Genomic DNA, 16866 nt, shown 5'->3' with positions numbered 1-16866 from the left:
TACACAGGCAATACTGGGACACAGCTGCTCACAAGGCTCTGAGTTCTGTGCCCAGAAAGTTAGGGAATGCACTGGTAAAATTGCACCCCAGAGGTTCCTCTCCTCCTCTGCAACAGGACTTAGGAACTATATGACCCATGAAAGAAGCTAGAGAGGCATTACAGCAGTACAGGGGAAGGAAAACAACGCTGGCAAAGCGTAGTTTTGCTGTAAGTAGAATAAATGACATCCAGCCTGTAAAGTGTGCTTACCACAAAGGGCTGCAAATTCATCTGGCCTGGCATAAGTGAGCACAGCAGCCAAAGCCTCTCTCCAGTTCTGCAGATCACAAGACTGCACAATCTCTTTCCAGTTCTTCGTTACCACTGCAGTGATGAGCTAGACCAGAAGGAGAGAGACCACAGTTAACATCTTGGTAGGATTTCCTTTGTATAACCTACAGTATGATTTGTATCTGTTCAAGTGCACTCACCCCCACTCTATCCAGGGTCACAATAAATACTGCACTGCAGTTGAACAGCTGCACTACAATACATTTTACTTCAAAAGGAATACAGTGAAAAATCAAAATGAGCTCAGATAACAAACAGGACAATTATTCTTGCTACAAAACGTGCAAGAAAAAGAATACACAAATCTCCACAAGCTGTGATTGCTGAAAATGAGTTTCAGCAGTTTTTGCAGAGAAAGATAACATACTAAGTATTTAGCTGTAAGTCTTCTACACAATGCTCAGGAAGGGGTATGGATTTTGTTTGTCAAATGGTTTCATTCGGCTTTAAGCTCTTGGCCTGAGGCTGACCTGAGGCCAAGTTGAAAAGGCTGTGTAAAGGAAGCAGCAAAGTGGCAGCAATATCAACCTGAGCTGGCTGTAGTATCCCTACCCTTCACCCACACACAGGCTGTCTGTCCACAAGCCCTCAGAAAAAAAAATTCCAGTTTCTTTCTTCTCAAACTCTGCCTCCAGCTATTTTACTTGGGACAAAAGACAGACTTGGCAGTTGAACTGCTCTTCAGTGAACAAAGCCCTTGTCATACCAAGATTTCAAGTTCAGAAACTTCTGAACAAGGAATAAGTGTGCAGTTTGGGACCAGAAAAAAACCCCACACCTGAACAACAAATGTAAGATCCTAACTACAAGGTCAACACTTGCTTGTTAGCACAGGTACAGATAACTGGTCAGCTCTCCAATTCTTTCCCCAAAGGATTAACTACAGTGAAGAAGAAGAAATTTCTCACACACTACAAATTCTCCTTTCTCTGATTAGACCAGAGGGAGTAGCTGGGGGTAAGGGAAGAAATCCTGCAGAGTCTTAATACTTGAGATTTTCCTCTTTTCATTTGTCCAGCATTAGCAGAGCAGTTTTCTGTGTTCTTTTAAAGCCACTTCTCCTGTTTCATCTTCCTGTTGCTACTTTCTCATGCCAGTAATAAAGAAGAAAAACTTGAATGAGCAGCATCAGCAATCCCTAGCCGTGCAAAAAGCTGAAAATAACAATAACCAGTTGGCCATAACATGCTGTCTCCTAGACAAAGGGTGATTGATCTACCCGGGGCACACTTTGCTCTTTTCTGTGCAGGCAGTCAAATGAAGCATCAGCAAAATCTGTTAAGACTGACCACAGGCACAAATCTACGTAATGCTGCCTGGCCCTGAGCATGGGTCATGTGTGACTCATAAAAAATGTGACAAAATAACAAACTGAAATGTGCCCTGATTAAGATACTTATCTGTTGGTGAGAACCTATTAGTGTATATGCAACTCAGACACCAGAGAGGAGATAAAGAATACTCTTGTGTACTTATATCCAGGTAGCGTGCAAGACTTCCCTTCTTATCAATGCATTAAAAAAGAGCAACGGATCTTAGAGATGATTTGAATACTTATTAACTTCTCCCGGAAATAAACCTAAAAAACGGCAAGGAAACTTTTAAGGTGAAAAAGGGGAGTTGCCGAAGGCACACGAAGCACGTTAGTTCTGAAGTGAAAAAACACACCCTGGTAATTTTGCTCTGCATCTTAGCAAAGTACTTTTGCTGTGTCCTGGAGAGCAGCTCTTGCCCGCCCGCGATGGCCAGGATGATGGCGTCAGCCATGCGGTTGTCGTGCAGGCAGAGATCCACCGCGCTCCCGAAGTCGCCCGTCAGCAGAGCCTGCGTGATCAAACCGTCCACATCTGCAGCGAGAGGGGGGGGGGATGCACGTTCAAATGGTGGTACAGAAGTCACTTAAAGAAGCAACAGCGGCTCCGATTTCGACTGTACAACACAGCACGAGGCCGCCTGCAAACCAGTCTGCTTCCAGGCGGAACTCACAGGGATGCTCCAGTTCATCGCCAGCCTCAAACACACATGGCCACAGCCACGTCACGGGGGGCACTGTCAAGCATCACTTACCTTGCGGCAGAGCAAGATGCCAGAGGTCTAAATGGCCTCTGAAACAACAACCCTGCATACAGTGCCAGAAAGAGTCAAACTAGACAGGGGTCAGTGGCTTCTGCGTCACTCAAGATCCCCTGGGAGTTTCTGCTAGCACTTCATGCCTCATCAAGCATGTCTTCCTTTATAGCAGAAATCACCCAGAGCAGCTGCTTTTCAGCAATGGGGCACACAAGTGCTGTACACTTCCCTTCCTTCCTTAAAGAAGTTATTTTCAAGTCCCTTGAGATTGCTGCGAAACAAGTGCGGTTAGAGGTAAGTCATTACGATCCTTCACAATTTCTGTGCAGAAACGGCCTTCTCACTGGAACACCAGTATTAACATCAGCACTTATAAATATCAGCACATAAAATGAAATCAATATCAAGGTGTTTTTTTTTTTACCTCCACTAACAGAAATGTTAAATGTCGTCTTTGCAGATCCCAAACCCTCAGTTTCTTGTTTATGGTCCTTCGGTGTCTAAGAGAAAGGAAAAGGAGAATTTGTGACATTATGTAAACACTTGGAATATACACACATTTAAAAAAATATGGTTCTTGCATTACAAGTTAGACCTTCAGACTAGCAGTTGCCTCACAGAACATTAACTTGCACACACACAACCATGCCCATATACACACAATCCCCTCCAAGCAAAACAACAGCCACTACCACAAAGTCAGAAACCTCTCCCTTCCCTCTTCTTTCAACTTCAACCCCTACCAAGAACAGTCTACCATAACACTACCTAGGTTCCACATTGCTCTACTTAGACTTTCAGCTTGTCCTTGAAATACTCTGCACTAGGCATGTATCCTAGTCAAATTAAGTAAATTAGATGTGAACACATGCTTAATTTTCAACACTGAAGTCCAGCATAGACCAGACTTAAGAACTTTGCACTCAGTACAGGAGTGGCTCAGTGGACAGAAGCTGCTTTTTTCTACAAAACTTCCCCAGGATTTAAGATAGAGACCATTTTGTGCAGTTGGGATTTCAAACAAAACCTTTCAATAATAAAAAAAATAACACCAAGAGGGAATTCTCTCTCCATTACCTCTTTTCACAGCACAGCTTAAGAAGAGTGCAGAAGTTGCTTTAGTACATGCAGGGGGAGTTCATGAGTCTGCTGAGAACACCCTGCTTGTGAGCTGATCAGTGAAATTGCACTTCAGAGGATGAAGCACACAGCCAACCAAAACCAGGCATTTGGATGGGGAGGAAAGTCAGAAACAACCTTCATGTTTGACTCATGAAAGGAGGCAGCATCTGGAAAACTATTTTGCTGTCAGATAACACATGATAAGTGTTTGGTATCAGCTGAGAGCATGTTGTGACTATCACAGGAATAATGTGCTCTTCCAGTTACTTTATGGATGTGACAGCCCACCCTGATGGCTCCAGGCCCGTCTCACAAATATTTACCATCCATGCTGGAAGGCTGGGGTCACATTTGGCTGTGAATTCTCTCTTAGAGCAAACATTTGTAATGAGACATCTAATATCTTCAGGACTGCATACAGCAAAATCCTTATACAGTCAGATACATGTCTGCCACTGCAGTGCCTAAAGAATTAACAAGCAATCCAGCACCTAACCTAAGGAGAGCACTCTAGTTTTAGTGTCCTTAAGAGGCTGTTTGTTATATGGAGTCAAGTGCACCACTGCAGCCTGCATGAGCCTTAAACTACTGTCCTCATCTTCACTGCAGACAAGCACAGGGAACACAGCTAGTTTTGGGCTAACAGCTCGAATTCTAACCCAAAAGGGTGACTGAGGGAATGGGGGCCAATGAAGTTGGCCTGTTCACACAGTAATACAGTATTTTCAGTACCACTGACTTCACAAGGCAGAGGTTGGTCCTCAGTGCTAATTATACACCCATCCCCATATTTAAAACATAGGGCTGAAAACAGTGCTATTCAAATGCACAAAAATGAACAGTAGCTGTAGGATCCCAAGAGCAGGCATGGTTGATCCCAACCTGCCTGTGATAAATCTGTCTGAAGTGCTGCAACAGACACTCCTAAGGCAGCTGGCTGCCAGAGCCTTGACACTCCCTGCTCAGGGCCCAGGGGATGGATGGCACTGTGACTTTGGTGGGAGCAATGCAGAGAATGAATGTTCTATCTCTCCTCCAGTAGCACAGCTTCATCTCTGCAAAGAGTTATACCCTGAAACAGGGCAGTAATAAGCTGACTGCCTGGTAATAATCAACCAGAGGGAGGAAAGAAGGCAATGCAGAAAGCAAGGGGGAAAAAAAAAAAAAAAAGCATTAGGGTTCTGGTGGCAGATAATTTGTGTTAGGGAAATGTCAGAGCAAAAACGATGGCAGAATAAAGTCCTCGAGTGTGGTGCCAATTGGATTCTTATAAAACAAGCTTGTACTTCAGTGCCACCAAAATCTATTCACATGATGTCTGAAGCTGATGAGAAAAATCTTGAGCAACTTAACAAGAGGCTGCTTTTATTGTTTTAAGTAACTTTTTGTATTTCTGTATATCCTCGGCACTAGGAAAAGCCAACAAAATAAAATGCTCTTAATGATAACAAAGTAAATATAGGGAGGTCAGCAGGGTTAGTCTAGAAGGCAACAGATACCTCTCCCAAGAACTGCTCCTCTGTAGCTCGGCCTTCATCCCCCTCATTTGGCACAGATTCTTCAGATTCTGCAGGAGCCTTCAGCAGAGAGAAGATGCCATGAAAAAAAAGCCAGCAAAAGAGGAAGAAATATTTTGCACTGCATAGTATAGCCAGCTTCCCACCAACAACAGTTAGAACCAGACTGCAGATCACAGAAATGCAGGGGCCATATATGCTTGGCTATCATAAACATAGCAGAGGCCCTGTTTCCTTTGTCATTACACAGCACCTTGTGCTGGTTTCATCTTAGATGCCTGAAAACATGCAACAAAATCTTTCTTCTCCGTTAGGCAACTACAGATATCTGAACTGTCTACTGCACAAAAGCAATGCACTCCTCTTGCAGACTCAGGCCACTGCAATTGCAAGAGGCAATGCCTGAACTGTAGTTATTCTTGTAGGAAGTGTTATGGGACCACACTCCCAGTCTTGCTTTTTTAAAAGCCTGGTGAAGGTGCTCTTGAAATCAGCTGTCAGGCAGCAAGACTCTGCCCTACCTCACAGGCAGCACGAAGTGTCACAGTGGGCAAGACACAGGCAGCAAAAAGGAAAGGTGGAGGGACACCAATGAGACCCTGAATTAAACCCTGTGACTGAGAGCCCTTCACTGGAGAAAGGGGGAACACTCGAGAAGAAAAAAGTACTTGTTTTTTTAAATAAGTACCTTCATCCTACTGAATGTAGGAACTTGCCACATGCTGGATTATTTGTGACTTACTCTGGGACAAGTATCAGGCCAAAAGAAAAATTATTCTTACTTTGCACATTACCACAGCATTGTAAAACTAATCACAGAGTTATACACGTGTTTGCTTACCTCTCCCAAAACACTATCTACAAGACCTTCTTTATTCAGAGCAGATGTAATCTAGAAAAGAACGAAGATTTAAGTGAGTACCCTTTTATTTTAGAGAGGCAGACCTCTCACTGATTTCTCAGATTGCAAAAGTGGAACATGTAGCTACTATGCTTCCTGCAGAACAGTTAACATGAAACTAAAGCCATTTCCTTTTCCAGGTGATGGATTTACTGCTAATACCCCAGCACCCCAAGCTCTGATGGAAACAATAGCTGCTCTATGCTTTTAAACTTTTAACTGTTAACTCAAGGGCCTCAAACCTCACTAGAGCTGCTGGAAACCACAGTAATAAAAGGAGTATCAGAACATGAAGGACAAAAGCTTCAGTCTGTTCTGGTCAGGGAAAAATGAAGCAGTGACAATCCTTGTGGAGCAGGGAGCCTATCAGGAAACTGTGGTTTCAAGCACATGGCTGAGGGCTAGAATTTTCCACATTATAAAAGAGTTTTTATACCTCGGAAAAAAAAGCTTTTACTGCTTCGCAAAGCAAACCATGACTCCAGATTCAACTAGGGCCCTCAAAACCACCAATTTATAATTTATTGAGTTTATATATTAGTTCAGCTTCAGGGAGCCTGGGTTTCCTATTGCTGCTAATGTTATCTACTGCTTTTGGTACTGTAGGCTTTATTTTACCCTTGGATGCTGGTTTGTGCAAAAAGTTGAGCTCAAATTGCTGGAGACAGTTTTTTTCTTTTTTAATCACTGGATTACAATAAAAATGAGAAATCCAGTACTTGGTTTGCATGAGAATCACAGGTTTAAAGAAGACAATCCCCCCCATACTCTTAACAGCTTATTCCAAGAAGCTGAAATCCGTGACTCCCTTTTACTTTCCTTATGCTACCAATAATACGAAAAACCAGTTGTGTTACTGAGTTTATCATCATCTGGTTATCACAAATTTACAGATGAGCTGTCCTGTGTTGTTTCTTGACACTAAAAAACATGGATTCAACTTCAATGTGGAATGCTCTGTTGAGAAACAGCTACATAAAAGCGTGGCCTTTGAGCTCCTGTCATCTGTTTCTCAAATACTGAAATCATGGGGTAGGCCCAGCATTTCAGGCCACTCAGTTCAGCTAAGCCCATTTTCTCAGCTTCTCCCCATGCACAGGGCATATCAAGCCCAGAGCAACAGCAGCAGTAGACTCTAGTCTCATGAGGCAAATCTGCAAGACCATTACTAAATTTCAACTAGATTTTCTAACTGAGATCTGCTTTTCAAAAGCAGGATTTCCCTTGATGTGCTTGCCTTGAAGTCATGCACAAAACTTTTGAAGCTGGGGACAGATTGTTAGCAAAAACATGACTTTTTTCCCCCCTGTAACCATATTAAGTTTGCCCTAAAGGACATTTAATTTGTATAAGCATAATGACACTTCAATGGGACCAATCCTTGAAAGTAAAACATTAGATTGATACAATGAAAATGAATCAAACATTCAAATCCACTGAAACAGAACTGAAGAAATACTAGACAGAGCACTGAAAGCAACAGAAGCCCAAAGGCACAGCAGGTATCTCCCTGTAACACTGTATCTCCCTACAACTGGGAAGAAACATCTTTAAAGATGTGCAAGTTGCTTCCTGGTAATCCAAATTTTTGTAAAAAAAGAAGGACTATCCCAGGTTTTCCAAGGTAGTTAATGATACCCTGCAAATTGCTTCCATGTTCTTCAACCAGAAAGCTTAAAACCAGATCATATTCCATGATGTTACAGTAGAAGGATGTCAAGTACCACAGTTACATGACCAGATTGAACGAATAAATATCAAAGCTTCTTGATGGGTGAGAATTTCAGATCAGCATTGGACAGTCAGATGCAGACATGCCTCTGAAGTCTGTTGCCTGCTTTGACATTTCCATGAATACTCAACCATACGTGGCATTGTCGAGATTTTAGGCTGTGTTCTGCAGATACATTCATAAGTAAAGCTTTTAACACAAGCACAACTTCCAGGCCTATTTACCTTCTTCCTTAGATCATCCTTCCTGTATCCCAAGAGCTCAAGGTATTTAGCACGTGAATCTTCTTCAAAGTTCACCTTTAAAAAAAGTTAAAGAATATATTGCGATTCACAATTCTTCATTTTCTCCCTCAAGGGCTTTTTACTTGACTGGCACAAATTGCCCAGTCAGAGCTAGTGGCTGAGTAGACTGAATGTAATAAAGAGAACTGCAGAAGTCTTCAGTGACTTGGGCACCTGGGCAGGTGGGCAAGGCTTCAATCTGGTTGATGCTTATCTGGTTCACTTGGAAACCTCTAAATGCTCATAGTGAGCAGTGAAAAGCCCATCTATAGCTATGCCAAAGCTTTATTCCTTCTCACTAGCTCCCTGTAGATATGTACTGATGGGGGATGCCAAAAACCACAGGATACCTTTACTCAAGCCTTTGCTTCTGCCATGATTCCTCACAAACCCCCTGGCCCTGGGGACCCTCCCTCTCCTGGTGGGCCAGCTCCAGTGACATGGCTTATGGGTGCTATTCCCCCAGCCTACACCTTTTCATTCCCAGCATCTCTTCTGCTAAAACACCACGATGTGCAGAAGGAACCACTTCCACAGCAGCTTTCCAAGTCACTAGGGAATTCCTGAACGGCTGTTATCCCGTTACCTTTAGGAAGGCCCACACGTTCTTCTCAAAGTCAGCCAGGGCCATATCGATCTTCTTCTGGCAGTAGCTGACAAAGCCCTCGGACTGCACAGCCTCCTGCAGCTGTTTGGAGCGGGCCAGGAACTCCTTCTCTGTGACAACCTGGCTCACGTAGACATGGTGTTGCTGCTGCTGCTCCATGCCTGGCTGCTGCTGAGACTTGGCATTCTCAAATGTAACCAGCTTGCCTCCAAACTGGAATTGAAGCACACAGTGCAGCATGTGAAAAATACAAGTATACAGGGGAACACATATGAAAGAGTATGAGCATACACAAATGTATGCACGTGATTTTTATATAAAACATATATGCTTATCATCCAATAACTGAACACTCCTGACATCAACTCACTGATTTTTTTTTCCCCCCCATCACCCCATATTTCTATGCACGTAAGGAGCTTGCTGGATAAGTAGGTGAACATTTATGAGATTTAGGATTTATGAGCACAGCTATTCCTGTGCCTATTTTCTTTCAGGCAAAAGACTGACCAGCAACAGAGAACTAGAGCTGTGGGTCTATACAGTGCCCAGCACAAATGGAGTATCCCATGACACCAAAGAAACCCACGTATCATTAAATAAATGCTCAAGCCTGATGTCTGCCCTGCTCTTGCCAGGCTGTTTACCAGTTAAAAGCCTACTGAGACATGGGCAGCAAGTTGTGAGACAATTTGGAGAGGTAAAATCAGCATAGGAAAAAAACTAGGAGGGGCTTATAATATTGTTTCATTCTATAGCTCAAAGTGAATTTACACAGGCCAGTCCAATAATGGACAAAATACGCATTACAAAAAACAAAAGCCTAGCCAGGAAAAAAACTGACAATTGGCTTCTGGAAAACCAGGATGAATAAGGGAATAAACACCACTATAAAATGACACATCAGACAGTGACTAGACAACATCGCTTCTCTTTGACAGGAGAAAATTGCATTTGATTTGTGCACCAGATCGTGAATAAGTAGACATATGATGCTGAAAATTCAGAAGTATTTCAGCAAAGAAATCCATTTCAAGTGAATAGACTAAAATCTCCAGAAGAAATTACCTGTGGGTTTAGAAAATAAGCCAAAGGTGGAACCAAAGAGCAGATGATTCCGCTCTCACAAAAAATCAGGGCCTTCCCATCCCCTCACCTGGCTCCTCTGCAAATCAACCAGCCATGGAGGAACCGAGCCATGTGCTGCTACAGCAACTCCTGCTACTTTGATCAAAGCTGACCCAAGTATTCCCCAGCATATTGACTCACACAGTACCTTCGAACTGCACTCAAATCTCAGATACTTGCCCAGTTTGATCTCATTCCACCTCCCAATGTATATTTGTTTACTCCAAAGCAAGCACTGCACATAAAAGCGAAGCACTAATGCCAAATCAGAAACAAACAAATGTCTGTTGGCAACGTTTCTTTTTCCCAAGCATTTTTGTCAGGCTGGCTTGCTGTCCCAAGTGCCCCATCTGGAAGCTGCCCCGAGCATCTCCGACCACAATGACAAACAGGGGAAGCTCTCCCAAGGTGGAGCACAACACTGAACTTCCCTCTTCCCACAGTGTTTAGCAGGTGTCACCTCTATCTCCCTCCCTGCCTGGCCAACCACACCCAGCCTCGTCTCATCCTTACAGAGAATGATGCTCCCATGGGCCGCCGGATCCATTTGGGTGGTTTCTTCAAAGGCAGAACAACACTCTGTGGGGCAGCCTGCTGGGGCAGCTGCAGGGGTGGGAGGGGCTGTCCTGTACCAAAGGGATCAAGGTTCCCAAAGGACGATGAAAGCTTTGATAGCACAAAAAGGGGAAAAACAGATGAGACATTTCTCCATTAAAATAAACATAAGTGTCTCTTTGCACCGAATTGGTGCTCCTGCAAATCAGGGCTGCAGACAGTCACTGCAGACTTCCCACGAGCCCATGTTTTGTTCCCCCTCCCTCTCTGTCCCTATTCTTAGCCAAACATTTTTTAACACCTGGTCAACTTGCTTCTGCCTCAAGCCATCCGTGCTGCCTCCCATGATGGAGTAAACGCTGATCCGCCCGTCGAAGGAGGCCGCAGACAGGACAGCAGGGTTCCTGGGACACCACTGGATATCAAAGCACCACTGTGTGTTCGTGGGCAGCTCGTACAGCACCTGGGCAGCAAAACCAAGTCCAACAAATCAGAGCTTTTATGGAGCACCATGTCCAATAGCAACAATTCCCCTGCCTGCCCTGAGACTTGTCTGCTCTTCTTGCTCCCCGGCAGCCTCCACATCACCACTCACACTAACAGTGGGCAAACCCTGACAACCCCCAAACAGCTGATTATCACATACCACTGCTTCATTCCCTTCTCCCATTAAATCTTCTGTTTAATCCACACAGGACAAATTATGCAGGTGGGGGGTATGTTTGTGCTGTCCCCCACCATAAGCTGTGAGCTGCTGACATCCATTCTGGGTTATTCAGAGCTAATTTAGGTATCCCCACACACTACACAGAGAGATGTTCAGGCTCTAAAGTAAATGTTTTCACAGGAAAATTGGAAAAGGTAACACTTGCATTCTGGACAGAGAGCTTGTGTCTTGGAACAGGCAAGCCCCTTCCTTTTACAGCAGACATTTAACCATAAACTAGGAGAAGCTCAAAGAACAAAATGCTAAATGCCGACAGCAAAATTTTCTCCCAGGAAAATGTTTTTTATTTTTAATAAAAACACTTAATATGATTCATCTACACGTAAAACCTTCGTAACAGCACAAGATCCAGCTCAGATAACTCATTTACCACCCTAGAACTTTTGCACTTTTGGGTCAATGTTTGAATTTTAGAAACACTTCTCACTTCTACTCCAGGATTACTGTCCACTGCAGGCAAGGAGCCCTCCAGCATGCCTGAAGCAGTTGTCATAGTCTAGGGACAAACACTCTAGATGGCTGAAAAGCAGAATTGCATCCCCTTTGAAAGGTATCCCCAGGCCCAGAAAGGTGTGTGGCAATGCAGTAGGGTGGCTCTTACTGATCTGCCATTACTGTAGTAAGCTACAAAATGCCTCCTGTCTGGATGACAGTTCTTACAGAAGGAAAAAGGCAATTGCAACAAAGATCCAGCCACAAAAGGCCCAAAACAAAAGAGTAGGAAGCATTTTTAGAAGTTTAAGAGGAGCCATTTCCATCTCTTATAGTGAACAGGGACATTACTACTCAAGAGGAGAGAAGTAGCAAGGACAAACATTAATATTGACAATACTAGGAAGGAATCCTGCACCACCAGAACAAGCTCAAAAGACACACATAGCAACACAAGTACCCAGGATAGGGAGAAACACGTCACAGAAGCATCATTGCTAGGAATGCAAGCACAGCAACAGGTGCTTTGCATGTGCCGCCTCTGAACAGGGATTTTTAATTATTTTTTTTTTTAAGTGTTGAGCATACAATACCTCTCCTGTGTTGGGGTTGGAGCAGAGGATTTTAGCATCCTTCCCACAGCTAAGCAGCAGCTCTGGATCCGCCATACTCCAAGCAATGGCCAATATACCCCTGCATGAAAAGTCACAACCAAAAGAAGTTTTATATAAATGAAAAACAGTGATAAATAAAGCATATTTGTGAGTTGAGTTTCTACATTAGCTCAGCACCTGACCGGCCCACTTCTTCCTGGAGGAGAAACTTTCCAATGCTATCAGCACTTTATTTGTTGAAATACATGCTTTCTAGTTTGTGCATGAAAAGTTATAAAGATGCAGCCATTGTATCTGAAAATTAAATGCAACAGTCCTACGGGAGAACCTGGACACCGGTCTAACAAAATGGTTTGTTTGCCTGTACCATTAACACAGAGTGTGCAAACCTGTAGGTAAGGTCAGTGACTATCAAGTTTGTCAGCTTCTTTTTATTAGCAGGAGATTCAGGTCAGCAGAAACACTGGCAGCAGTTTTCTTACTGCTGTTCTCGCTCCTTAAATCAAGCAGTGGTTTGGGGCAATACAGAAAGTTTCACTCACAATTGAGGAGGGACAAGAATTTAACAAAATCTTCCAAAATCTACCCAAATTTAAGGCATTTAGGGGACTGAGAGGCAGAGAAACTGTGTAAGTCCACACATGAGGACATGGTACACAGTCACCAACAGCGCTAAAGCCACGGAGCAGCAGGTTACACAAGACTCATACCTCGTGTGACTTTCTAGAACACGAAGCGGTGAGGAGGCAAATCTCAGGTCCCACATCTGAATAACAGGCAGCCTGTCATCCTCCGAGGCCAAAACCATCTGGGTAGCAACATCAGGGTGCCACGCCAAGCCCGAGCAGTGCATCTGCAGGACAACATTGTGCCAAAGCATCAAGTAACTAAGCAGTGCTACAGGAAAAAAGAAAACTAGACCAAATTCATCCATGTGCACGGTAAAACACTATTGTGAGGGGATGTGCAGCCATGTTTCTGGGCATTATTTCTGACTGCATTCAGATTGGGATATTCCCCTCATTTCTCTGAGTGAGGAGACTTGCAGTTAGTTTCCCGAGGTCCTCTCAAAGAGATGATGTTGTGCTGATTTTTTTCCACAGCCCCCCGTTTTAATGTGAGAAAACTGTAAAGCCCACCGTACAAACCTTTTTCTCTACCGGTTTTATTGATATTTTTAATAAAAGCTATCATTAGGCAGAGGTTATTGTCATGTGAACATTGTATCAGAGGACTACAACCACATGAAGAAGACAGCCTACTGTGCTGCTGTTATGTTAGGCAACAAATACATAAAACATCAAGTTACAAAGTTTATCAAAATAAGAGTGCAGTGACCAAACAGCTACTTCACAAGCACCCTTTTCTCAGTTTCATTTTAAACTCTTGCTATATTTTCAGAGTTTGCTAAAGCAACATTCCATTTAAAACAATACAGAATTATAAAAATTATACGATCTCTCCAGAAGTTCAACAGGTTCTTTTTTCACATTTACACTGCCTAAGGAGCAGGCATGGTGGTTACAGCTACACAAGGCAGCGTTCCTGTGACCTGCTCACAGTGCTACACTCCTCTGTGGTGTTGTCCACCACAGACCCTGCCCTCTCTCAGCTCAGTTGCAGCCTGCTCCCATGTTCACACCCAGACCAGCATAAGCACAGACCCCAGCTCCATCACTCAGTGTCCTGCCAGGGCTCATCCCACATGTGATGCCAAGGGAGGATGCTCTCTCTGCCTGAGCACCAAGCCATGAGGTCCCCTGCTCTGTGAAACAAAGATGTGCTCACCCAGAGCACATCAGCTGTAGCCTCATCTCTTCAGCACGTAAAACATGTCATTTCTGACCAAGTGAATAAAAATCTTTTTGTGGTAGCCCCAAACAGATCAGTAAAGGCTTTTTCAAAACTAACTCACCACTCTGATACGACATCTAAGCGCCTCGTCTCACTTTAATCTGCATCTGTCTATTTTTATTTGTAATGCTGACAATTCCTCCTTATAAACACGGCCTTTTAACAGAAAACTGGGCCAGGCACCAGTATCTGTGTCATGTAACAAGGGGTGCTGTGACCTGTTCCCACATGTCAAGAAGCAACCCGCACACCTCTGCCAGCACCTCTGCAGCTGCACGAGAGAAAACTCACCCGGTTATTGTGGTCACTGACTTTGATGATGGGCTCGTTCTTCCTGAGATCCCACACGGTGGCGCGGCCGCTGGGGCTGGCGGATGCCAGGATGTGCTGGACTTGCCTGTTCCATGCAATGCAGCTGATGTCCTCAAGAGGCTGTTGCACAGAACAACAGCCTGTCACAACCTTTCCAAACTGGAGACTCAAACCCTGCTAGTTTCAGGGCTTGACAAATGAGAAATCTGCTCAGAGACTCGTCCCACATATTGCGTGTTCTGGTTTCCTTTGTACACAAGCTGTAGGGTACAACTCCGGAAAAGCCTGGTTTGTAACCTGCTGGCAGTTCTTTGCAAAGTTATTTTCTGCTTTACACTATACATTAGTTACTGAAACAAGACTAAGCACAGCTGTCTTCAAGAACAGAAATTACTCCATGGAAGTACATCAGGGTATATGAACTGCCCTTTTGTCTTGTTTATCAGCTTCTGACTTAGCAAAAAAAAAAAAAAAAAAAAAGTTTGCTTGGAGGAATTCTGTGGAGGTTTTTTATTCCCCCCCCCATTGCTTACTTTTCAGACCAAGAATTAAATGCGGTGTTAACCCAGTCCTTTTTGCCCTACTATTTCCAGCTATCATTAAGCATATGGACTAAAAGATGTCCCAGCCTAAAAAATTACTATTAGACATATATAAAAAAAAAAAATCTCTTACACGGATCTTTAAGGTGAGCATCCTCCCAAATGTTAATAAATTTGAACTAAACAAAGTACCCAAACCCATAGAGTTTAAATTAAAAATCTTTAAACTGAAGAGTATTTCTCATCCCGTTTGCTCACTTCGTTGTCTCCAAATTATCATCCAGTAAGAAATCCATTTTCCAGTAACCACAAACTTCTTGTGCAATTTTGTAACAGCTACAAAAACGTACACGCATTGAAACAACTTCCTCCCATTCTTCTATTTCCTTCACAAGGCCCATAGCACAGAAGACTGTTGTTTTTCCCCACAGATCATCTTTAAGAGACACTTGGCCTTGAGTATAGCAACTAAACCACACCCTGAGACCCACAAAGGCAACTGCAAAACCTACTGCCTCATCATCTGACTTCTCAGTAGCTGCTTTTTACCTTCCTCCTATTTTCCTCTATGTACCTTCATGATCTTAAAATTCATCCATGCAGTGAAACATGCAGAGGAAGACTAAGACATGTAATGGTTATGGATATTTGAAGAGTAGTATAACCTGAGAGACCTTAAGGACTGTAGCTAACCTTACCAGAAATGTAGCTCACGGCTAATCACAATTAACTACTACCCAAGTTAGACTCCAAAAGGCTTTCCCCCACCCCACTTGAGACAGGCTTTAAAACTGTAAGTTTCAATGAGCTCTCAATTTACATATTTTTCACTAGCCTGCTCTGCAGAATTTAATAAATACAAATCTGGTACCTGTGTCTTCACTCCTGGTGTCATTGGCGTAGCAAAGTTGTTCAAGTCCCAGATATAGATTTCAGACTCATTAGCACCAGAGGCCACCAGATTAGTCTGTAAGACACAGTAATAGACATTAAGAGTATTTTCAGCATCAGCTTTCACAGTCTTAGCTGCTGGGAGGCATCAGATCTGCAGGACTCTGTCAACTTGCCCTGTCAGCTCAGGGTATAGCTTTTGGCTCACACAGAGCAGCTTAGGAAAAAAGGCAAGGTTTTTTGAGACTGCAGGTAAGATTGAGTTAATTAAAAAACACCCCCACACTAAACTAGACTGGCATGCTAAGACCAAAATTTGTGGAGTGCTCCTCCAGTGCACAGCAAACACTCAGGAAGGGGCTGCAGAGGCACAGCCACACGGGCACGGGGAAAGGGGTGACACTTGTGTGAAGGGGCAGAGGAGGAAGCTGTGCTGCAGCCATGGCCAGCACAGAGCTTTGCTCCAGACAGAGCATGGCATTTGTGCCTCTGGTGGACAGCACCCTGCTCACAGTGAGTGCAACCACCCAGGGCACTCCTGCACCTGGGATGCAAAAGTCCAGGCAGGGTGACATGAGCCAAGGGCACCAAGTGCCCTTTGACCACGTATTGTGGCTGATGACAAGCGAGTCTTGACTTCATAACAGGCAGAAAGGGAAAAGGAGCAATTCAGAGCAGATACAATGGACACAGGGCAGCCTTGCTGAAAGCAAGAGGGCAGGGACAGAAGTGTTATTTAGGGAACGAATTCAACTCAGTTCTCACACAGCTGGTGGGGACCAGGAGAAACCACACTGTATCTAGAGGGAAGTAAATGCTCATTAGTGATGTGGGAAAGCTTGTTGGTTTTGAGAGCCCTTCTGCTAAAAAGGCCATGTGGCTGTGTTTTGCTGTCTCCTCTTTCCACGCAACAATACTCAGAAGTCTTGAAGATGGATCCTACCTAATCCCCAGAGGAGATACCCAGAATCTGGTCACTCCATAAGTATGAGTGAGAGCACATAATTACTTCCTGTGTGAGGAGAACAATACTGGCACAGTGCACAGAAGCTAAAAAAGGAGACTGGCTAAAGACACCACAGAAGGCCACCTCTACTTCACACATAAGCTGAGCTAAAAAGACTCCCTGAATTGGCAATGCAAACTGACAAAGGGAAGGAATGAAGCAGACACCTCAAACGCTTTCATACCCCATCCTGAAATGCCAGTAACAGGACAGGATTTCCCTACTAAATACAAACAGACA

The 16866-nt window shown here is 43.8% G+C and overlaps 1 protein-coding gene across 13 annotated transcripts in view; it reads right to left on the bottom strand.

Moving 5' to 3' along the window:
* Positions 1 to 16866, bottom strand: part of SEC31A (SEC31 homolog A, COPII coat complex component) — a 42146-nt gene that overhangs the window by 20712 nt on the left and 4568 nt on the right. For all 13 annotated transcript variants that reach the window (XM_051768024.1, XM_051768025.1, XM_051768027.1 and 10 more), the window contains 13 exons: positions 15601 to 15696; positions 14167 to 14307; positions 12732 to 12874; positions 12001 to 12100; positions 10550 to 10711; positions 10207 to 10359; positions 8545 to 8778; positions 7899 to 7973; positions 5883 to 5933; positions 5024 to 5101; positions 2827 to 2902; positions 2001 to 2179; positions 252 to 378 (listed from right to left, as the gene is read on the bottom strand). In XM_051768024.1, the coding sequence (XP_051623984.1) occupies positions 252 to 378; positions 2001 to 2179; positions 2827 to 2902; positions 5024 to 5101; positions 5883 to 5933; positions 7899 to 7973; positions 8545 to 8778; positions 10207 to 10359; positions 10550 to 10711; positions 12001 to 12100; positions 12732 to 12874; positions 14167 to 14307; positions 15601 to 15696 (1615 nt within the window). The remainder of the gene's footprint in view (positions 1 to 251; positions 379 to 2000; positions 2180 to 2826; positions 2903 to 5023; positions 5102 to 5882; positions 5934 to 7898; positions 7974 to 8544; positions 8779 to 10206; positions 10360 to 10549; positions 10712 to 12000; positions 12101 to 12731; positions 12875 to 14166; positions 14308 to 15600; positions 15697 to 16866) is intronic.

This window comes from Manacus candei, unplaced genomic scaffold (assembly GCF_025592945.1).
Source record: "Manacus candei isolate 608988 ecotype Guabito, Panama unplaced genomic scaffold, ASM2559294v1 h1tg000092l, whole genome shotgun sequence".
Taxonomy (NCBI): domain Eukaryota; kingdom Metazoa; phylum Chordata; class Aves; order Passeriformes; family Pipridae; genus Manacus; species Manacus candei.
Note: the sequence above shows the minus strand (reverse complement) of the source record. Positions and strands in the feature narration are given on the sequence as shown.